General features: G+C 41.4%; 1 protein-coding gene across 7 annotated transcripts in view; it reads right to left on the bottom strand.

Annotated features, from left to right (window-relative positions):
• Positions 1–24,014, bottom strand: part of ATP11A (ATPase phospholipid transporting 11A) — a 143,186-nt gene that overhangs the window by 57,683 nt on the left and 61,489 nt on the right. For all 7 annotated transcript variants that reach the window (XR_004958108.1, XM_036250107.1, XM_036250109.1 and 4 more), the window contains exons 2-5: positions 9,555–9,677; positions 3,363–3,452; positions 2,095–2,175; positions 241–348 (exon numbers count right to left, since the gene is read on the bottom strand). Coding sequence is in view for 6 of the 7 variants with exons in the window: in XM_036250107.1 (XP_036106000.1) it covers positions 241–348; positions 2,095–2,175; positions 3,363–3,452; positions 9,555–9,677 (402 nt within the window). In the remaining variant the exon portion in view is untranslated. The remainder of the gene's footprint in view (positions 1–240; positions 349–2,094; positions 2,176–3,362; positions 3,453–9,554; positions 9,678–24,014) is intronic.

The following is a 24,014-nucleotide window of genomic DNA, read 5'->3' as shown; positions in this document are numbered from 1 at the left end:
AGAGAGAGAGATAGAAACATCAATTTGAGAGATACAACGATCAGCTGCCTCCTGCATGCCCCCTACTGGGGATTGAGCCTAAAAACAGGGCATGTGCCCTGAACAGGGAAAAAAACAAGATCTCTCAGTCCATGGGGAGATGCTTAATCCACTAAGCCACACTGGCTGGGCACACTATGGGTATATTTTTAAAAACAGTTATTGGTTTTACATTATTTAAATGTGTCAGTTATTACTTACTCTCAGCTTTCGGCTCTGCTTCCGAACTAGCTTGCCATGCTGGATGAAATGAACAGGGCACTGGTTCATGGCATTATCTGCTTTATGGCGAAGCCAGTCTTCATAGCCCTAAAAAAGAAGAATCCCATGTGACAAGTGAGAGAAACATGGAGGGTTCCTCAGATCTGAGCCAATCCTTCTGGATTTTGCTGCGATGGGCCACAGCACATGAAAGAAGCTCAATTAATGATCTGTAGAATAAATGAATAAAGGGTATGTACAATGCCTCGACTGTGTTCAACCTGGTGTTTCTGGGTCTTGTGCCTGGTTTTCTCATCTCCACTCTGCAACTCAGTGCAGGGAGAATACATTTTTGAAAACAAAATCAAGACATAAATAAAAGAATCAAAAATAACTTCCCCAAATCAGTTTTTACCTTTTATACTACAAAAATATTATGTGGCCTGCAGAAAAAATTAAGAAATACATAAGTAACTCCTCCCAAAAAAAAGACCTAATCCTATCACTCCAAAAAAAAAAAAAACTATTGATATATTACTCTACTTTGTGCCCTCAATATATCATGAACATTCTGCATGGAAATTTGGATTGAAGTTATAAATATACTTCTGATAAAAATCTTTACAACTGTAATTTTGTGCCTATCTATTATATATTCACAGTATAGATTCCTAAAAAGAAAATGTCCGAGTCAAAAGATGAATAAGACTTTTAGACTTTTAATGAGTTGAACAAAAGTCCTGAAGAAACTTGAAACCAATTACATTTCCACCACCTGAACTTAAATATTCTACCTTGAAAAGCACAAGTGAGCCTGTGTTTATTTCCTGTATCTTTTATTGGATCTGGCCACCCATATTCTTAGCAAACTGAGTAAACTGCCTGATTCACTTTGTGGTACTCATAGAAAGTGGGGTGTAGTTCTCATTTTATTGATTGTAACAAACACTGGAAATTATCAATATCAGTTGTTCCTATGTCAACTCAGACACTAGCTCAAGAACTGGAAAATCAGCTTGACCAAATTCTCGACTAATAACTCTGCAAAATTCTTTTGGTCTTAAATAGGCACAATTTAAATTTCTTTCAAATTTCAAATTCTTTCCCCAATAGAAGAAAGCACACTTTCCAACCAAGAGTTTTGTCTTTTCTACATTAACTGACATGCCATCTGAGTTGGGTTTTGCTGGATGTGAATGTGCATTTGAGTTAAGGATGATGAATTACTTCTTCTGTGTAATATTTCCCAGCACATGAATGGGAAACCAGGTGCCCAAAGAGTTCTTTACATCTCCAGATGTGGCTACATATCTGTACCCATGAGTTGCCATGCAGTGGAAATTTTCTGGAACTTAATAGTGGTGATGGTTGCTACACTAAACTGGCTAAATTGATAGTGGAAATAGCTGAGATGCATTCTTTTTACTGTTAGCCACTGGCTTTATTCATCAGGATCAGAAAGAATAATTCAATCCACACTGAGTCAGGAGTTAGCATGCTCTATTATGAAGCCACATCCCAGACCCTCTGTAGGGTAGCAGATCCTTGCAGGTAAGACGGTCAAGAACAGAGCCAGGTTAAGCAACTCATCTAAAATCAGGCACCATCTCTGGCTCATTCAGTGTAAAACCCATAGTTTCTTCCTCAAACTCACAGGACATCAAATTAGCAACTAAGATACATAATCTCTATCATTTTAACTCAGATTTCAACCTAAAACAGTTATGAATTTTTAGAACATAGTTAAATTGTTCTATGAACTAGCTAAAACAAACCATATTACTTTGTTTGGAATGAGAGGAGACATCACACAACAAAGATAACAACCTTTTCCTCTGTTTGTAAAATTCTTACCTGTTTGATAGCCGTGACAGTAATGACAAAAAACAGGGGAAGTCCACTTGTTACTGGACTTGTGGGTGTATCAATAATCAACTGCAATTAAAAGAAAATTGTAGAGGCATTTTCAAAAACATGCGTTAATGTCTTCAGACAGAATGGCTGTCCCTGTTACACCACCACCCAACATTTGCTTTTACTTATTTATTTTTTTGGTCCGTGCCCCTAGTGGAAACTGAACCCGGGACTCTCTGGCCCACAGGCCGACGCTCCAACTGCTGAGCCAAACCGGTCATGGCGCTTTTACTTATTTTAATTGCCTTAACTGTTACCACACTTTATCCCACCACTAGAGATAAAGTAGGTAAGAAGTAAATCATCCTATTTTGCTATAAAACTGAGGGCAGTTCTTTTTAATTAAGTGAAATGCTTAAGAAAACCACACCAGCAGTGGTGAAGACCCAAGTCTGATACCAATGTACATTCTAACACTCATTTATTACTGTGTGTCAGGTGCCCCACTTTTACAACTTTTTTTTTTGGATAACTTAATGTTGAAAAAATTTTAAAAGTCTTTCAATTGTATTTTGTGTAATTGAGAAAAACTGGATTGCTGTTCTTAAAACACATCTGACCTACTCCCCAATTCATACCTCATTGTGGTTTTCACTCTCCTTTTTTTTTTTTACTTTCTCACTCTTTCTCCTGTTTTATTTGGATAATCTATGCATACTTAGGAAGAGGATAAGTGCAATTAACTGGGCCGGTGAATTTCTCCTAAAGATTACAAAGTTCCTCGCCCTGGCCGATTTGGCTCAGTGGTTGAAGCGTCAGCCTGTGGTCCAGAGAGACCCGGGTTCGGTTCCCACTAAGGGCACGTACCTCGGTTGCAGTTTGTCCCTGGCACTGGTTGGTCGTGTGGGTGGCAGCCACTCAATGTGTCCTTTTCACGTTGATGTCTCTCTCTCTCTCTGAACAAAAAACGGAAAAATGTCCACAGGTGAGGATAAAAAAAACCAACAACAACAAAGTTCCTGACCCTCACCCCTACCCCCAGGGCTGGAAGGTGGCCAGAACCCATTCAAACACTGAGTGCCCATGTGGATGTTTTAGCAGATAGGCCTCTGAACCAACACACCTGTCCTTGAAAAAAATAAAGGTACTGTAGGTAAATAGCACCAAGTCCTTATTCCTTCTTATTAGCAAACTATAGTTAATTACCAGAGGAAAAAATGTCACTTATTTAGATTTGAGGCAACAGGAAAAAAGGTCACTGGCCTTACCTGTACCAGAAATATGATAAGAAAATAAAAGTTGGCGATTCTTCTGAATTGTTCAAATAAGTTCTTGGGTATGAAGTTCCAAAACGTATACTGTACAAAAGAAAAACAAAAAGGTGTCATTATGATCACATTTTACTTTTTTTAAGTGTTACTCTATTACTTGATAAGTAGTACTGAATCTCAAGATATAAAATGTTTAGTTTTAAAGACAAAACCCACAATTCAAAATTCAGAGGGTTTGCCTATATTTTATCAATTCATTGACCACAAAGACAAGCTGCTAGGAGAAAATGTGTTCTCCAAAAGTAAGATATGTGAGTTCCCTCATTCTTGATTATTCAAGGTAATGCAAAGTATCTAGTAATAGTTTTATTATTAAAATGTCTTTTACAAAATATAAACCTATGATTGTTAACTAAAAATATACATGTTTAGCATATTCCCTTAGATTGTGATTTCTTTACAAGCTCTTTTTTGGTGTGTGACAAGATGGTAACAGAAAGTTAAAATAGTCAACATTGTTAGGCAGTCCTGAACCAGTTTGGAGGTGGTTCCTACACAGGGAGGTGTCTGTCAGCACCACACTCGAGAGCTTTCTCTAGAGGGAATGGAGAAGCCAGCAGGGAGAAGAGTTCTGGCTGCCACTTACTCTCCAAACCTTGAATTTTTGCCTCAGAAGGAGCGTTTCCCTAACTTTTGTGCTAAAAACAACAATGTTCCAGATGTCATTAAGCTACAGTAAACATCAAGCTTGGAAATGTTCAAAATTCCATTTGACAGGTTTTTGCCTTTAATGAAGACAGTCTACTGAAGAGTGAGTAAGGGCTCTGCCCATGACCCTTGCTGTCTGTCTGTAGAATGAAGAGACATTGGCTACTGTCGGGGCAATGTGTACGCGTTGCAGGCCAGATACCAAGACACCAGATACCAAGCTCCTTCAATGTCAGAATCTCAAACACAAGTTCCTGAAAACTGAATGAAGTAACTAAAGCCTGGCATGGCCCTAAACTTTGCAAAATATTCTGAATTTGATTTTTACATCAATTTCACCATATAACCAGAAGTTTAAAAAAAAAAAGCTGTTTTGCCTTAAATTTCTGACTTCTTATAGAGTATATAGAGAATTTTCTATTCTAATTTACATTCACAAGTTCATAATGAAGTTTATTAATGAGCAGAAAAACAAAGGAGTGGCCCCCCCATCTCATGACAATTATGGGCATATTTTCAGTTCTCTTCTCAGGTTGGCCCAAAAAAATTACTCCAAGAGGGTATCTAGAGGTTTAGAAAGGAAATTCATTTTCTAGGTCCCAAACTCACCACACCCTATCCACCTTTATTTTCCATCTATCATTAAATACCAGTCCTTTATAGGATATGTGTTTTGGAATATCTTTTCTTAGTCAGTGACTTGTCTTTTAATTTTCTTACAGGAGAAAATTTTAATTTCAATAAAGTTCATCCTATCAATTTTACCTTTTATGGTGTTATTGGTGTTGTATCACAAAACTCATTGCCAAACTCAAGGACACCTAGATTTTCTACTATGCTGTTATCTAGGACCTTTATATTATCTTTGCTCTGTTGTCAAAAATGGGTTGACTATGCTTATATAGATCTATGTCTGGGCTCTCTCTTCTATTCCACTATTTAACTTGTCTGTTTTTTCACCAATGTCACACTACCTTTAGTACTGCAGCTTTATAGAAAGTATGAAGTCGGGTAGTGTCAGTCTTTCAACTATGTCCTTCTCCTTAAATACTGTGTTGGTTATTTTGAATCTTTCACATATACATTTTAGAGTCAGTTGATTGATATCTAAAAAATAACTTGATGGTAAGAATTGTGTTGAATCTAAAGATTAAGTTGGGAAGAACTCGTATCTTAACAACATTAAGTCTTACTATTAATGAACATGGAATATTTCTCCACTGACTTAAATCTTCTTTGATTTCTTTCATCAACATTTTATAGTTTTCTTCATATAGCTCTTATACATATTTTGTAGGATTTATACTTAATTATGTATAAGTATGTATTGCTTTTCTTTTTAGTGCTAATGTAAATGATGATGTTGTGGTTTTAATTCTGATTTCTGGTCTGCCAGGTAACCAGCATAAATTTGGAATTTAAAATCAGTTAAATGGTTTCTTTATTCTAGTCAGGCATGGAAAGGCCATGCTATAGCTTTGACATTAGGCTTTTAATTTCTACATTTCACAGAATAAATTACTATAATAAATTATTACTGATAATTAATGTAGTAAAAAAGAGGGTTAATTGCTGATGTATAAGAAAACTGATAACCAAATGAGATAATTTATTTTATTTTTTTCATTTAACATGCAAGAGACCATTTTTTTTTTTTTTAATTATTTTTTTTAGAGAGAGAAGAAGGGAGAGGGAGAAAGAGATAAAAACATCAATGAGAGAAAACATCTACTGGCAGCCTCCTGCATGCCCCCACTAGGGATTGGGCCTACAACCTGGGCATGTGCCCTGACCTGGAATCAAAACGGCGACCTCTTGGTACACGGGTCGACGCTCAACCACTGAGTGACAGTGCCGCCTAAGCCTACTATTTAATTTTGTAGCATCTTAGGGCAGAGCTGAGAGCCAAGTAAATTTTGTGCCCAAAAGTTCTGTGAAACTGATGAAGCAGTGCTCTCTCATTCTCTTGAGTCCAGGATGTGCCAGCACGGTGAGCTCAGGCAGGCCCTGGCTGGGGAGTTCTCCTGTGGTCAGAAGGAAAGGAAAGGGGTCACACCTGGGAGTAATCTCTTGGTTTTCCTTCTTTTATCAGTGTGTCTCCTCCAAAAAGGAAATGGAATTCAAATCAATCACTTCTCATTGACCTTTTATGCACAGGTCAGAATTTTAACATAAATGAATTGGCCTTTTCATCCCGTCATAATACGCACATGATACACGAGACTCACTGAGCAAACACTTCGGTGTACTTCAGTCTTTTCCATTAAGGTAGAAATAAAAGTTTTCTTTCCCAAGAAAACATAGATACTTGATCACAAACATATTTTCCTAACCTGGCTGTAAACTTATGTTTTACAAATTAAATGGTAGTTTTCATATATCATGAACTGTTTTTAAATGAAAACAATCACATGCTCTAGATTTCCACTCTAGTTACCTAAATCAATGCCACCATCCACTACCAGCTTAGAATCCAAATCCTCGTCTTTCTGAGATCCTTGTCCAAACTGAATTTAATTAGCAACAGAGGTGATGCTATACATAAGTTTTCCTTGAAATTATACACAGTCATCTACTGATAGAAAGCCACTGATGCTGCTCTTTGAGGAATGAAGATCATTCTCTGCACACACATGAATTTGAGAGCACAGTCCTCTCTACTCTGAGCTGAGATGAAAGTCGATGAGTACTTTACCCAACACTCAACCCCTTACCCTGACCCACCTCCTGAAAGGATGTTGACTTAATTCTATTAGTTTCTGCTCTAGAGTTTCCTGATATGAAGGAGTTTTCCTGAGAAGAAACAGTTCCAAAAAGGCCTCCAGGAATCTGCAAGTCTTTATCAAACCCCATGTCTAGCACAGGGTTTCCTCTGTCAGAAACCAAGGAGGCTCTGGGGGCTCCAGTGCATGTATGGCAGCTGGGAACAGGAAGGTGCCACCGCAGGGAGAGAAAAGATATCCCAAAGGAACAGAAAAGGTGGTGAGTTGCAATGTGAGGAGGTAAGACAAGACATCTCAAAATTATTGTTGGCTATTGGCTACAGGAATATTTGAAAGAAAAATAGGAAAATAATAAATTGGCTATAAAACTTGGGATGGAATTTAGAAATAAATGCTTTCCATTTTCTTCCCCAAAACACTGACAGGGTCTTTTAGAATAAATAAGGTATCCAGGTATGTTCTGCCAATTGCATCAAGAAGGCCCTTTGATGCCTCCCATCAACTAGGTGCTTTGTGTTTCAGAAAGTTCCTCTGCAAAGAACTTTTCACATCTACTGGAAGGAACTGGGGGCTGAACCATCAAGGCCAAGCTTTGTCCTGGAGGGAGAAAGCAGCTGTAAAGGGATTCGTATCAGTGTCTGAAGGGCCTTTGACAAACATCCTACCCGAACTAGACACTGGTCAGCATGGGCAGGTCACATGCCCCATCACCTGTACCCCAAACTCCTGTCCTGACAAGTTCACACATGGCACAACATTTTAATGTTTTTCAGTACACTGCCCCATTTCTTGATGCATTTATACTGCAAAGGAGATTTTTAAGAAATACTTTTGAGAGACAAATTCATAGATACAGAGAATAAACTGATGGTTGCTAGACGGGAGAGGGTTGGGAGGATGGGCGGAAAAGGTGATGGGATTAAAAGTACAAATTGCCAGTTCCAAAATTGCCAGTCACAAGTATATAAAGTACAGCATAAGGATAGTCAATAATATTGTAACGACTATATATGGTGTTAGATGGGTACTCCTTAAGTTATATCAATGTCTAATCACTGCGTTGTACAGCTAAAACTAATATATTATTGTAGGTCAACCGTAAATGAAAACTTAAAAAAATTTTTTTTAAAGAAATGTTTTTGAGGTTTTATTTCTTTTCTGGCCACACTGCTGGGTAGACAGAGTGCATATGTGCACAGAAATCACCTTTAGTGATCTCTACTTAAGACTGTGTCAAATTTATAAATGTCATTACTGGACAGACGTGTTTTTAGATATGGAGTTCCTCTTCATTTTATTTCTCCTTCCTTTACCATGTGGATACCCATGCACTACGTCTACTTAGTTGAGATTTTGTTTACAGGCAATTACTTACCCACCTTGTGTTTCTGGAGCTTAAAGCTACTATTATTATTATTACACACTGCAGCTTTATTTTATTTTTTAAAGAATAAGGACAACATTATAAGTGATTTTATTTTTATTTATTTATTTTTTTTAATTTATCCTCACCTGAGGACATTTTTCCATTTTTTGTTCAGATAGAGTGGGAGGGAGAGAGAGGAAGAGAAAGAGCGAGAGAAACACCGACATGAAAAGAACATATCAAATGGCTACCACCCGCACGATACTGGCCCTTAGTGGGAACCGAACCCGGGGCTCTCTGGACCGCAGGCCAACGCTCTAACTGCTGGCCAAACTGGCCAGGGCACACATTGCAGTTTTAAAATAAAGTTATTCCATTACAAAACTGCCTTAAAAAACAAAGTTTTTCTGTTTGAAGTATTCTTAACAAATACTCTTTGATAGCTCATAGAAGTATGTCTAGCACACAGATCTACACATCCTGGACACTCACATGTGAATTCATTCCGTCTACCACAGATCTCCACAGTCAGTGAATCCAGGAATGTTTGCATGCCTTCATGGACAGTATGTATAGGCAGCTAAAGGAAGAGCTCTCCATAATCTGGAAAGCCATCACTTACCATTTTTGTCAAAGCTAGCTACAAAAATTCCCCACCCTATTATCTAACCATTTACTTGACAGGGGTGGGGAACATCTGGCCTGAGGGCCCGCAAAGAAATCAATACCAGCTAATATCACACACCTCAACAAATTAGCCTGATCAAATACAGCAGGCTAATTTTTAAGTTGATAATTCTGTATGGCCCGAGAATGATGTTATAAATATCCAAATGGCCCTTGGCAGAAAAAAAAGGTTCCCCACCCCTCCATAGTCCCACTCTCCAGTCAACAGAAACAAGGCACTTCCTTGATGTGATGACATTCTAATCACATTTCTTTATCTTTGCACTTATTTCACCTGACAGGCTCTGACATACATTCAGTGTTTTGGTTTACAAGGTGGTTGTGAACACACCCTTTCAATGATGACACCTAGCATCATCTCTATTTCACAGATGAGAAAATCCAGCCCAGAGTGGTTCATGATTGGCACATGGCCAGGCAGCAAATAAATAAGTGGCAGTAGTAGGAATTGAACATCCTAGACTTAATATAATTAAAAAAGAAATGAAGAAAATGTGCTGTAACATCTTGGCAAGTCTGAACAGTGTTTCGGGGACAACCAGAGGGACAATGAGTTCACAAGCCTCATGTAAGTTGTAATCACAGCCCTTAGTCGGGAGTGAATAGCAGCTGTAACGGCAGTTCTAGGAGCAGTGTTGTCAATTCCTGTTAGAAAGTTCCAATGCTCTCCAAAGGAAATTAATAAACGCAAAGACAGGAGGTTACCTTGGCTGAGACTATTCTGTTGTCTGGGTACCTCTGTGGAATGTAGGCCTCAGCACCTGGGGGGGGCTCCTTGTGTCCCACGTAAATGGTCCGACTGTCGACCCAATTCTCTTCTCCAGCACACTGTGGAAACAGACTGGTGTTAGCATAAGTGCCTCGGATTCTGGGTGTGAAAGTTCTTCCCTGAAGTGTAGGTTTTAACACTTGTCCATATTAACAGAAACCTATACCCACTGACTTATAGCCTCATGCAGGGCCGCTGAGAAGAGCTAGGCCACAGGGAAGAGCTGGAAGGAGCCGCCCCTGATCTTACTCAACCTTATGGACCAATTCTTCAAATCCCTGTCCAAATCTTCAAGGACAGTCTGAGCAGGCATTCTGCACTCCCAGTGAGAGATGAGGAGTGGCCTTAGAAAAGCTGACTGCCAGTAGAAATAACACAGGATGGTTTCGTGTAAAAAAATAACACAACAGCAAAATCTTAAAACTTCCAAAAGAGAAAAGACAATGATGATTACAAATGTGGGGAAAGGTCTTTAATGAAAGAAGAGAGTAAAACCTTGAGTTTAGAATAGAAGAATTATTCAACCATTTCAGGTATCTCTATCAATAAGGCTTTCCTGGAAAGAGAGAAGACTGGGGTCTGACTCATCTTTGTATTGGAGTGATACGCACAAGACATTAAGTAAATATATTCCGAATAGAAGGATCTTTTAAAAACACCCAACCAGCCATATGCTGTCAGCACTTAAGTATCTAATAAAAGCACTACAGTTACTGAAGAGAGGCTAAAATGCTGCCTCTCATAGAAGCCCAGCATGAGTCCTGGGTCCCCTGCAGACAGACAAGCATCCCAGAACATGGTCCTAGGCCCCCTTCAGACTAGCATGCCAGCACAGGCTCCTGGGCATCACATCTCAATTCCTCTAAAGGAACTGTGAAGAGATCAGTTTCTCTGGGGTATAATAAACTGTGCTGAAAAGGAGGTGGAAACCTTCTCAGTTGCAGAGAAAATCAGTGTGATGGAAGAGAAAGAATGAATGGTCATCAAGCCAAAGCTCTGGCTCAGTTGTTGCTGAGATACTCATGAGCCTCAGGAAAGTTAATATTTCTGACTTTAACTTCATCATCCATGAAGGCGGTGATAGTACTTCCCTCTGAGTTGTCAGAAATAAACCAGGCCAACAAAAAGAACATATGGCAATGCTCCAGCCTGGGTACAGGGTCCTTCTGCTCTCCATTCCTGAGTCCACCCTTTGTGGCTTCAGGGAACCCTCACTTTCCAAAGCCAAATAGACAGAGGTAACAAGAAATCCAACATTTTGCCCTGGCCGGTTTGGCTCAGCGGTTAGAGCATCAGCCTGCGGTCCGGAGAGACCCGGGTTCGGTTCCCGCAAAGGGCATGTACCTCGGTTGCAGTTTGTCCCCAGCCCTGGTTGGTTGTGCGGGTGGCAGCCACTCGATGTGCCCCTTTCACATCGATGTTTCTCTCTCTCTCTCTCTCCCTCCCACTCTATCTGTACAAAAAGTGGAAAAGTGTCCTTGGGTGAGGATAAAAAAAAAAAAAAAGAAATCCAGCATTTCTACTGTTTGAAGTTATTATAAGTCTTACATTGCCTCCCTTTATCCCCCTTTTTTGCTTATACTATCATCTCCTTTGCTCATCTATCAACTTCTTGGGAATAAGACGACTTTTCATGGGTCCTCCCTCCATTCCCCACCCACTGAGCACATTATCTGCAGTAGCTGCATGTTTGCACACTCCCTTAGTAAATTCCACCTGCATGTCCTTTGCAGGAGAGTCCATGTGACTAAAGGATAAAGAGCCCATAGGTCTCTGTAACTCCACCGATGTTTCAGAGATGCTCAGCAGGGACACAGGAAATGGCACAAGATCCTTGGAACAGATCAGGCTCACTACATGAGCAGAGTGGTTCTTCCTTGGCACAAACTTGGCAAAGCCTGCTGCTCCGTAGGAACAAGGGGATGCTGAAGGCCAGGCAGGGTTCCCAGCAAGCATGAGCCCTCTCTCCCTCCCTCCTCAGGCCAGCTCACTGCCCCACAGCCTTCCTATTTCGGGGAAGGCTACGCATGAGGGATGTTTACTTTAAAAACCTGCCTAAGAGCTTCATAAATAACTCTCTGGATAGAGAAGTTAAGAAAACAGAAAAAGTTCCTGACTTCCCTTTATTTCTCAGAGCATGGCCAAGCATGTGCTTCTCATTCCTGTGGTTTCAGGAAGTTACATTGAAAAAGAATATATAACAAATGAACCAGAAAAAGGAAAGGTATGATAAATTTTAATACAAAAATAGAAAACCTTTCTTCTAAACTTCAAAGACAAGTTGGCTTTCAGCCCTAGCACTGACTCTAGATGCTCAGATCTTCGTAGGGTGATTCCGTGATGCCCTGCCAGGGGAGCTGGTGTTTCTTCGCCCTTCTGGCCAGGGACAGAAAGGATCCGTCTCTAGGGCAGCAAAGTCAAAATGGATTTTAAGGCTAATTCATGTTTTCGGCAGTCTAGTAGATGCTTACTGTTTTTAATGTTTATTTAACACCTCAAATATAACTCAACAGTGCAGGGCCATTTTAACAAATACAAGTCAGAACACTGTTCCCACCAGTGGAAAGAGTTTGGAAAATGAACTGAAGACCAACATGCAGTAGGACTCCCCTACATCATCACAACAAAAAAGTGATTTGGGAATGAAACATGTACTTGCTAAATGAAAGTTAAACCCTGCATAACAAAGCTGCCTTTATACAGTTTCTTGAGGGTAAAAATAAAAGCAACAACTCAGAAGTTTCTTTAAGCTCCTTGCTTCTATTAACAGGTTACAACCCCATGAACTAAAAGGAGGTTAGTGAAGCTAAGCTTCCAACTGACTTGGCTCACTGCTTAGTCAGTATAACAGAGTCCAAGGAGTGACACAGAGGAACTACAATTTCTGAAGTCATCAAGTGACCAGGTGGTCTTACACATGACACTGACAGGCAGAGAACATTTCTGGATTCAGATTCCGACAAAGGTGAGGTCTGTATGTTGTTCTCTGCACAAATGTTCAATTCTAAGAAGGCCACAAGTAAATGTTCAAAAGATGTAGAGAATAGGACACTCGTGGAGAATGCCTGGTACAATCACCACAGTTATCATGGCTCCCACACAGCCATGTGTACTGCTGCTGGCAGACTGTGCAACTATGGAGGAGGGACTCACCATTTCTGTGTTGAATCTTGCCAGCAGTAACGTGAATTAGACTAAATATGCTCTAAGTTCTAAGATTCTGGTTCTCTGTACACTTGGCAGTGAAAACAAACTCAACCCCTCTTATGCAATTCTTTATCTAGCCAGTCTTGGAACAAGTATCAGTCACACTGCCTACTGTCAAACTGTAGTGCAGACAAAAAGGAAGTTACGCCATACAGAGTTCTAAAGAATGAAGATGTGGGTCATAATAAAATCTCCCAAGGACAATAAAATGGAGACACTAGTTTCTCTTTCTAGATATCCATCTTACATGGAATGGGTGATACTGTCCAGCAAGCTCTATGTGACTTCCACCCTCAGAACCCTGGAGATGGCCAGAGACAATCTTCAGCAAGGCAAGGCTGAAACCGGGCACTAAGCAGTCTTTCTCAGCTAGCAGGCTTCCTAATGATGCACTGCAACCAGGTGTCCAGGCTGCATTGAGAAGGTACCGCATGACCCCAGGAATCAAAAGTATAAATCTAAACTGTGAGAATGCAGTTGACATTCAGTTACTTCTAAGATGCAAATTTACCCATCAGCACCTTGAGCTGTTCCCAGGGTGGGGAGATAGAGGGGTTCCCACTGAACTTTGTGAATGACCAAACTGCCTTTGGCTGGTGAGGCACAAGAGCTGAGAAGCGGTCAGAGGAGGAAAGACAAGAATCCAAGGGGTGTTTTTTCCTTATTATTTTTACAAAATTAAATTGTCACATATAGAAACAGGGGAGAAAACACCTAAAAGAAAAGGGAACAAAACCCCATGCAAACAAACCCAAAACCAACAACAATGCTTACTGGGGGTTGGGGGAATGTACCATCAGAGAGCCTAGCAGAGAGAGTGGTGGCCAGGTGGGCACCTTGTTTCATAGAAGAAGTTCCAAGAAGAACGTGAGTTTGAGAGAAGAACCACAAACAAGGATGCCTCTTCAAGCAGTGAGTGAGACAAGGGATGGAAAGTAGATCCCACAAGTGTTTGTGTGCGGGGCAGGAGGCGCTCTGCTCTTATAATTCCTAATGAATAAATAATGATTGCTAACAAAGCCATCACCTTGAAGTAATCAACCAAATTAATATATGTACAAACACAGTAGTAGGCTCAGTAGTTTTGTCCTGATGCGCTGGAAATAAAAACTTCTACTTTTGTTCTGTAGTGTGGAAAACCAATATAATCGTTTTGCTAACACAAGCAGCATATTTACAACCAATCTGATAAGATATATAGATAGATGGTGTAGTTTATTTTGGAAAATCACATGTTAATAACGAATTCTTAAAAATTCTACTCATTGTATAAATGAATTCTTTCACACAGAAATGGTGAAGTAAATCCAGAACACACATAGCCGTTACATTTGCCAATAGCTTATGTTAACACAACAAACCCTTCTTCCTCTACTTCTGATCTTGATGAAGCAATCAACCCTGAAATGGCTAAAATTACTGAAGGGTCTAATGTCCAGTCAGTTTAGATCACTAAAATAAAAATTCGATAAACTGTTATTTAACAGAGCACACATATTTTCAACATCATTAGTCGGTGAAGAACTGTACATCAAAACCACAAGGAGACACAACTTCTCACCCACTAGATGACTATAATAAAAAATAAGAAAGACGGACAATAACATGCATTGGGGAAGATATGGATAAATTGAAAACCTCATATATTGGTGGTGGGAATAGAAAGTGGTACAGCTACTACAGAAAACAGTTTCGCAGTTCCTCGAGAAGTTAGGCATAGAGTTACCACATGACCCAGCAATTCTACTCCTAGGTATATACCCTCCCCACAAATAAAAACATATGTACACATAAAAACATATACATGAATGGTCATAGCAGTATTCTTTATAATAGCCAAAAGGTGGGAACAACCCTAATGTCTATCAACTGAAGAATAGAGACAAACTGTGGTATATCCATACAATGGAGTATTGCTCACTCATAAAAAGGATCCATGCTAAAACATGGATGAATCTTGCAAACGTATGTAAGTGAAAGAAGCCAGACACAAAAAGCTACATGTTGTATAAGTCCATTCACAAGAAATTTCCAGTACAGGTATGTTTGCTAAGAGCTGAGCAAGTGACTGCTGATAGTTTCTTTTGGAGGCAATGAACGTGTTCTGGATTGGAGGTTAATAATGGTTGCACAATTCTGTAAATATATCCCAACTGAGACCAATGAATCATATACCTTAAAAGAGTGAACTTTATAGTATGTGAGTTATATCTCAATAAAAATATTTTAAGTATTTTTGCTTAAATGAAAGGCATGTATAGTTCGCATACAAGATAATTATTTCCCATCTTGGAAACATAATAGATAATGTTCATATCAAAAATCACATAACTCACTTGTTTAACTATCATTAGATACTTCCTCTCACTTTCAGTTTGCCTTTGGTCCAGCTGCTCTAGTTTTTCTTCTGTATTTTCTTAGAGGGAGAAGTCTTTCTTAGGTGTCTGAACTGCTTCCCTTTTTTAGTCTTCTGCTGAGTTCTAGAAACTTAGGCATAAAACTCTTCCTAAAATCATTTAGGAAGTGAAAAATTTACCAAGAGACATGACCAGATAGAATCTCCTACAAAAGACCTCTTGACCATAGTGAATTAGTTCTTTTTCTTATCTATTAATCCATGAGCCAATGACAAATTACCTCAAGGTAAAAAGGAGGACGTGTTGTTAGCTAAATCTGTGGCTTTTTGTCTAACTCTGAAAACAGTAGTCTTTGATAGGGCCCTACTAACATTTCTCACCTAGTTTAACTAGATAGAAGGATAGAGTTTGCAGGGACTTTGGAAGCTACTAAGCTGGACCATCTCATTCTGCAGAATGACAGCTCATAGAACCTTCGTCTTGCCAAAGCTTGGCACCATTAACCAGAGGCACCGCTAGGCTGATACAAGCTCCTGGGTAAACTCGGCACCCATTTCAGCACCTGCTCACCTGCCCATCAGCAATGTATGTTTTTGTCAAAGGTGTGTATTTGGGAGGTAGGATGTTAAATATGCCCACCAGTTTCACTTCTGTGATACACACACAAGACAGAGTGACAAAGGACTCGGGGGGCAGAAAAATGGACCAGAGTGAGCCTTACAAGCAAAAGTACGTAACATGAACTCCATCTTGCCATCCTGCCTTCTTTCTGGGCCAGGACAGAGCCTCCTGGAAGAATTTCATGTCTGGAGCTGGAGGAGAAAGGGTGGCTGGGCAGGGCTGGGGAGAGGCAATGTACAAGGATGAGGTGGCTGGAGGGCCACATGAAGAGTAGAAAGGCGCAGTTCATGCTGTACAAAGGGGGCAAGAAGAAGACATTTACCTTCCATCTCCCCTTTCCCAACCAGTGTGTGCTCAGGAAACGTGGCACCACACAAGACACCCATGGCAGCCACCTTTCCAGGACAAGGGAGGATGATGCAATTCCATAAAATGGGGACATGGAGAAAATGTCACCATAAATCATGCTAACTTAACTATCCAATTATTCCTCACGGCTCCTTCCCTTAATTCTTTTTTTCTGAAGATATTTTTGACATTTGGGGTTAATCCATTGCTGCCTGAAAAAGTCTTTTTGACAGGTAGGGCACATGTGTTGGTGGCTGAAGAAACATTGTGAGCCCCAGGGAAGCATTACCTGTGGGGGAACATTCTCTAAAACATTCCGTGTCCCTCTTCTCTCAAGTGACACTCAAGCTCAAAAGATCTATGTGTAATGCTCCAGTGTGTGCTGAAGTGTTCAGTTAAATATTAATTCCTGCTCTCCTGAACCTCTGTGTCCAGGGCTCAGAAATGCTCACCCTCCAAGTCACTTGACTGATTTTCTCTCTTTAAATAGACTTTAATATAACCTCCCACTTGACAGAGAGTAATTCCAAACCAAGAACCGCCACCAAGGAGGCACTGGTCATAACAGGAAAATGTAATAAACAGTCAATTAGCAAAATGGCTTAAGTTGGGCTCAATCATCTATTTAAAAAATGAGTGACAAGCCCTTGGCCAGTTTGGGTCAGTGTTTAGAGTGTCTGCCCCCGGAACGAAGGGATGAGGTTCAATTCCCAGTCAAGGGCATATACCTGGACTAAGGGTTTGATCCCCGGTCCCAGTCAGAGTCATGTGGGAGGCAACCAATCGGGTGTGTGTGTGTGTGTCTCCCTCCCCCGCCCCCCCTTCCACTCTATCTAAAAAAATCAATGGGAAAATATCCTCAGGTAAGGATTAACTAAAAAAAAAGAGCAAGGATACTAGTCTAGACCACCACATGATCTTACACACAACTAATAATAAAGTACTAAGAGAAGAGACACAATAATTCCAAGAGGACAGGCAAAACTGAGGCACTGAAGGACTTGGCTATAATTAAGTGCTTAATCCAGGTGGCTAAAAAGGAAGGATCTAAACTCTGTTCTGTACTTTTACATGAATCACCCCTTTGTCCAGCGTATCTACAGTGTATATGTTTCCTACCCAGGAGTCACTTAGTAGCAGTCTCAGTATCAGACTGGCTGTTGTGGTTATCACAGTACCTGTGTCTAAGTAAGCCCTGTTTTACTTAATAATGGCCCCAAAGCATAAGAATAGTGATGCTGGCAATTCTGATATGCCAAAGGGAAGCCGTAAAGTGTCTCCTTTAAGTGAAAAGGATGTATGTACAGGAAAAACATAGGACATATAGGGTTCAGTACTGAGGTTCAGGCATCCACTGGGGGTCTAGGAATATATCCCCAAGGCTAAAGGGGGAATACTGTATTTGGCTGGTTCCAAGTTGAAAGTGGGGGCAAAACAGAGGTGGTCAGTAACTAGTCCTCACCTTTCTGGACTGGTGCCTGCAGAGGTATGGGTGAAAACTCCACTGTTGGATCTGGTCTGGGAGGGGTCAGCAGTTTTTCAAAGTAAAGGAAAATCCTAGCACCAGACCTGAGTGGAGTTAGTTTTTATAAAAGTGTTGTTAAAAAATGAGTAATACCAGGACTGTTGTGCCTGGAAGCCCGAGATGCTCAGCACCTCGCGGCTGAGCTCTGACCTCTTCAGGGGTTGGAAAGGGGTTCCAGCAAGCACTGCCTTGAAGGCCTGCTTTCCCTGTGTTTCTATTGTATGACTTGCAGAAAGGAAAAGTAGTTACATCTTCCTAAGAAACAGTATTAACACTCTTTACAAATCTCAATATTTCAAGAGTATTTGTATCCTGCTGCTGAGTCAGACAAGTAACAGATAATGTATCCAAATTATAAATGTAGAGTTGTTTCTGGTATTTAAATTTTAATATACAAACTGTCAAATTATATACAACTACCTACCCATTTCTCTAAACAGTAGTGTCCTAAACCAGGCAGAAATCTCAACAGACTATGTCTAACCTGTTCGCTTTGACATATACATAAGTAAGAAAAGATCACTGTTAGGGCGCAGAGACTGAATTTCAGAGTAAAAAGTTACTGAAATGTGCTAAGCCAGCACACTTCCACATTCACACGTTCAGAGTGATGAGGGAAATACTTTAAGAGCTACAGGGGAGAAGAGGGCCTTTCTCCTGCTTTGCCTGAACACTCTCTTCAGGGATGGAGAGAGAAGCTGAATTAGGAAAGAAATGGGGTGAGCTGGAAAGGCTAGACTGGTCTTGGGGCAAATGAGCTGAATGGGAGAATCTTCTAAACATCTTGCTCAAATACTGGCCCTGATGCCTCCTCCTTCCCTTTAGCCCCCTCTGCTAAATTTCAGGGTCCATGAAATTTCCCTCTCACCCCTGGGACAGTAAAGGCACCATGCAGTGTCTCCCCACCAGAGCATGGACATGTCAGAGGTGGAGGAAGCTTTAAGAACCTGAACATGTCCCTAAATGGGGGACGTAACATGCATTACCTACAGAATTAGACTTAACTGAGTAAGTACATCTAATGTGGATACCTGCAACCCAGAGGGCTCTGCAATGAGAAAGGTAAACTGACTCCCAGAAAGGGCTGAATACAGCCCTTTTACAACATAAAAGGACTCCATATTCAAAATGCTGTCTACCTCTTTCTGGCCCTTCCCTGGTATCCAAGTTGCCTGGCAGTTTGCAGGGAGCTAAATCTACAAAGCATTTACCAGTAGGTCAAAGGACTCTATTCTGGAGGGGGTGGGGGAGCAGGAAAAAGCCCCCCACCTCACCCAAACCTGAGAGGTGTTGAGAAACTATGCCTGACACCCCTCCACCTGAAGGAGTACAGAGGTGGTGGGAGAAGGCCCTGCAGGCCTCTACCTCCTTATTCCTGGGGGAATCACAAGAAATTCGGCCAAGAAGCAGGTGAACAAGGGTCTAGCCTTTACTTGTCTCATATCCTTGGGGACCACATAGGTGGTGATCTATGTGGTCCCCAAGGATATGAGAATGGTCCCCTGCAAAAATACTAGAAAATCTATTTCTAATGAGGGATTTGTATAAGGGATACATAAGAGACTGTCACAACTCCATAATAAAAAGACAAATAATGAGGATTTAAATAGACATTTCTCCAAAAACCTACAAATAGTCAACAGCATATGAAAAGATGTCCACATCAACAGTCATCGGGGAAATGTAGATCAAACCCTGGCTGAGGGAGAGAAGCCAGACACAAAGGGCCAGACACTGTGACTTCATGACATGAAAAATCCAGAACAGGCAAATCTACAAACACAGAAGGTAGATTCGCAGTTGCCAGGGGATGGTCGGGAGAGTGACTGCTAATGAGTACTGGGTTTCTTTTGAGGGTGATAAAAATGTTTTATAATTAAATTATGGTGACGATCTTAACTTGGTAAATAACTAAAAACCATTGAATTGCACTCTTTAAACAAGATAACTTTACGATATATAAATAACATCTCAATAAAGTGGCCAGTTAGCTCTTTTCCCACAAATACTGGGGTTCTGAGTGCATCATCTGTTTCCGAGTCAGCACAGCCCTCACCTTGGAGCAGCGGCACCTCACTTCGTTGAAGCTGCTCCTACTGGGAAGAATGAATGGCCTTTACCACAATACAGCGTTCTCTCCATTTTAGGGAAGATGAATTACATTTTTCAGGTTCTGTTTTTAATACAGAGCATTTCCTAATGAATAAAAATAAAGTTGAAAGCATGTCCAAAGGAGTATGCCTAATAGCGGATAAACTTGAAAGTTTTACACCTGCAGTACAATGGAACAAACACAGCTGAGAGCAAACATTACAGCCTTACACTCTGGATGGAAATAAAGAAAAAGAACTCAGTCCTAAGGACACACAGTGGCTATCAATTATTTTAGATGCAATGGCGGTGTTCCTCCCTGAACTTCAAAGCCAAGCAATCAAGAGAAGAGCGAGGGATTTCACAGGTACCGCTTTAGTGCAGACATTCTTGTCCCCTCCCTCTGCCACTCTAGAAAGGACAAGATTCCTTTGAATTCAGAATTCAATAGGAAAATGGCTGAATTATCAAAAGTAACCAAGTTCCGGCAGTTCTGGCTTTACCAATTTTGCCATCGACTTTAAGATTTGGGGCATGGCTGCCTGAGTTATTAAAGTTAGAAAGCACACAAGGACAAAAGAGATTATTTAAAAATATGCTGCAAGTCCATTTTAGCCAGTGTTAGTCACCTAATGGAAGTTTTGAATTTCAGCTGAAACAAACAAAACCTATTAGCTGAATTACACTGAGGGACTGAGAACGGAACATAAGTATGTAATCTAACCTCGAATTACTAGATCAATTTTTATAGAGGTGGTTCCTCTCAACAACCATTTTTCAAATTTACAGCGATCCAATGACAAAGCAATTACTTGTTCTGGTATCTGATTATAGCTTTTAAAAGGCAACATTTCTTGTTCGATGGGTAACTAAACAACACAGGGCTTAGGTGTTTCTAAAAATAGGCATTTTTCTGGCTCCCTTTCACAGGCAGCTCCAGCATTCTTGTGATGAAGACAATGGTGAGATTCTGTCCTCCCAGCCCACCTCTCAAACCTGTCTGTGTGGGCAGAGGTGTTTTTTACTCTTCTGCACTAAGTCTCCCTCAGATATAATAGAATACAAAGGGGAACCTACCAGCTGATAAGATCAAAGTTGTCTGCCATGAATCACCAGCCTTTCTGATGGTCAGTAAGCAGGGCCTGGACTACAAGGCTTCAAAGCCTCCCAGGGTGAGGCAGAAACCCAGGGTGTGCCCTCCCTTCTGTCCACACTAGACCTGAACCCCTGGCACCTGTTGGCGCACAGGACAAAAATCTCACTGCACCCTCACCAATCTCACCACAATCAGTGGTAACAGCTGGTTTTCCTTCCCAGAAAACCTGGGGTACTTACAAGGCTCTCAGTGGCATTTTTCTGCCATGAACACATTTTTAACACAAAATCATTTGGACCAAAAAAGCGTTTAAGTGATGGTCTACTTCATTTGGAAACAGTGACCATCTGGAAAACAGTTAATGTCAGCTGACCTAAACTGCAACTTACTGGATCCAGAACCAAAATAAAAATATAAAGTGGACTCAAGAAACCGTGGGGACTGAAGCCGCCTGCTGCTTGGATGGGCTGTAAGCACTGACAACTAATTCCACAGTTCTTTTGAAATGCAGCAGGAGCAAAACTGACACTGATGCCATGCCATTCAACTCACTCCATGTTTTTGACAAAAATAAGTTTCCAGACAAGGCTGCATATGAAGAAGCTGTCATCTTTACTGCAACTTTATATGGAAAATGGCAGGAAAGTGATCAAATGGACTGGGTTTTCCACTTCGGTTTCCCACCGTGGCTCTGAGCGACTTCTTTATAATGCTCTTTATCACTACATTTGCAGAAATGGAGACATCACCACCTGTGCACAGGTTATTGGGAGGACTCCGAAGCCTTGACACAGGGAAGGCAGCCTCCTGTTAAACTCTGCAGGTAAATTACCTCCTACCATCTATTCTGTGTGTACTACAGAGGCGCAGCTCACCTAGACCACCAGGGACAAGGGTAGGATCACTGTGTGCTGGCTCTGGAGCTGGGTTGAGGCTCAGGTGGGGAGAAGAGGAGCAGGGAAGTGTCCCTGCCTAGAAAGAGGGGCCACTCAGTGTCTAGCTTAGGAGACAGATGACCTGTGCAGGGGGCATGTTCCCAAGTCAGAAGTCCAGGAACCAGGGCCTGTCAACAAGTATCAACAACTGACGTGTAAGCTGACATTAAAATGTGAGGAGGGGGTGAGAGTGGAGAAGACACGCTAATGTGAGTGACCAGGTGGTGAAACAAGAGAATTCTTAGAAGAAACGAGGTTTACAAGCATTGGGAAGCCTCCAGGAAGAACTACACAGTGAGGTATTAGAATTTATGGCCAGCTCCCCTGCCCCAGCTGGGTCCTAGCCACAGAGGAAAGTCCAGAATGGAGGCCTCGGTGCCCAACTCCAGCCCTGTTGGCTCTTACCCCAAAGTGAAAAGGACAGGGAATCATGAGTTACTGATGAAAGAATTACTATCCTTCTGTGAGCCAGAGGCCAAGGCTCCCATGGCCCGCAGCATAACACTGCAAACGTGTGTCCCCTAGAGCTTCAGAGGGGGAGGAAGGGGGAGGGAAGGCCCAGCAGTCCCCATGCTGATGGTCAGCAGCAGTGCGCTGATACCAGGGGGCATGGACACTAGCTTAGGAGACAGATGACCTGTGCAGGGGGCATATTCCCAAGTCAGAAGTCCAGAAACCAGGGCCATTTATGAAGAAGACTGGGTTCTAAGCTGGACAGGGGAGAGAAGTAGGCAGACTACTAGGACTCCATCCAATTCCTACATCTGCTTCCCAACTGGCTAACCTGTACCTAAAGCTGTTTACTCCTCTCCACTACCTTCCCTATCAACAACACCCCACTCATTAGTACAGAAGTCATGGTGTGTTCCCAGCTATTAAAACTGCAATGCAAACTCAGTAGCTTCTTAGTAAAATGTGGGTTAAGATACCAGAAAACTGACAAGCCAAAGAAATTAGCCAAAGCACATGGGTCAGCAGAAAACACAGCACTTAGGTGGGTAGATTAAAATCAATTAGCAAGAGAGCCCTGGCTGGTGTAGCTCTGTTGGTTGAAGCCTCAACCCATGCACAAGAAGGTCACGGGTTCAATTACTGGTTAGGGCACACACCTAGGTTGTGGGTGTGATCCCTAGTCAGGGTGCATATGGGAGGCTACAAATCAATGTAACTCTCTTACATAGATGTTTCTCCCCCCCCTCCCTCTCTAAAATCAATTTAAAAAGTCAATTAGCAGGAAAGATGCTCAAATAATCAAGTATCCAACTCTCCAGTTCTTCATAAGGCTGTATAAAAACTGTCACTCAGGAGGCCAGTGAGAAAACCATGTGATTTCTATATTTACTTCCCACTATCAAGTCTCTCTTTCCAGAGATGAATTAGCCAGAAAACTAAGCAAATGACATACCCAATTCACAAACAAGAACATGTTGGTATACATATAAGCTTTTAACAGCTGAAATTATATACCTTCAACTGCCTTGTAGGCATCTTTTCTAAATATTGAATATATATCTAATGAAGGCAACTGCAGGACTGAGTCGGGAATTACGGCACACTGTTTAGTGAAAACACTGAGAAATTGGATAACAACATACACAGAGCAGCCTCAGCAATCATGGTTCAGCTGGCTAGCTACAGTCTGGAAATAGGCTCCCTGAAATCAGCATGAATCTCTGAAACAGAAGCAAAGATTCCATTTGGGGAAGATAAGTGCATTGGAGCATGAGGCTGAGGCCACCCTCATCATCAAACTGCACAGAGGGCTGTGCCTTGGGACTAAGGAAGGTGATCAGCCAAAGACAACCTCAGGCTGTGCTGGGGTGGCAGAAACCAGAGGTGAGAGCAGAAGAAGCTGCTGGCGGGGGTCCCCACACTGGCTTCCTCTATTGTCCAAATGCAGCTGCTACCGTGGGGCTATCCTAGGCAGTCCAGGACAAGGGCCAGAGTGAGGGAAGGACAAGAAATGAGGGTTCAGGACAAGGCAGAGGCACAGTTCCAAAAAACAAACCTGGGCCTGGAAACCCTTTAGAAGACAGAATTGTGACTTATAACACAGCCCCAGGGGAGAGGGCCGCCTGAATCCTCGTAAGCCATAAATCACCCAGAACACAGGGAAATTCTGGCAGAATTCATTATCATTTTTGTTAACATAATAAAACAGCCAGTGAAACATTTCCAGGCTGCAAAGATCATGAATTTCTTACAGACAGTATAAC

Source organism: Molossus molossus, unplaced genomic scaffold (genome assembly GCF_014108415.1).
Source record: "Molossus molossus isolate mMolMol1 unplaced genomic scaffold, mMolMol1.p scaffold_m16_p_9, whole genome shotgun sequence".
NCBI classification, from domain to species: Eukaryota; Metazoa; Chordata; class Mammalia; order Chiroptera; family Molossidae; genus Molossus; species Molossus molossus.
This window is presented reverse-complemented; position numbering and strand designations above follow the sequence as displayed.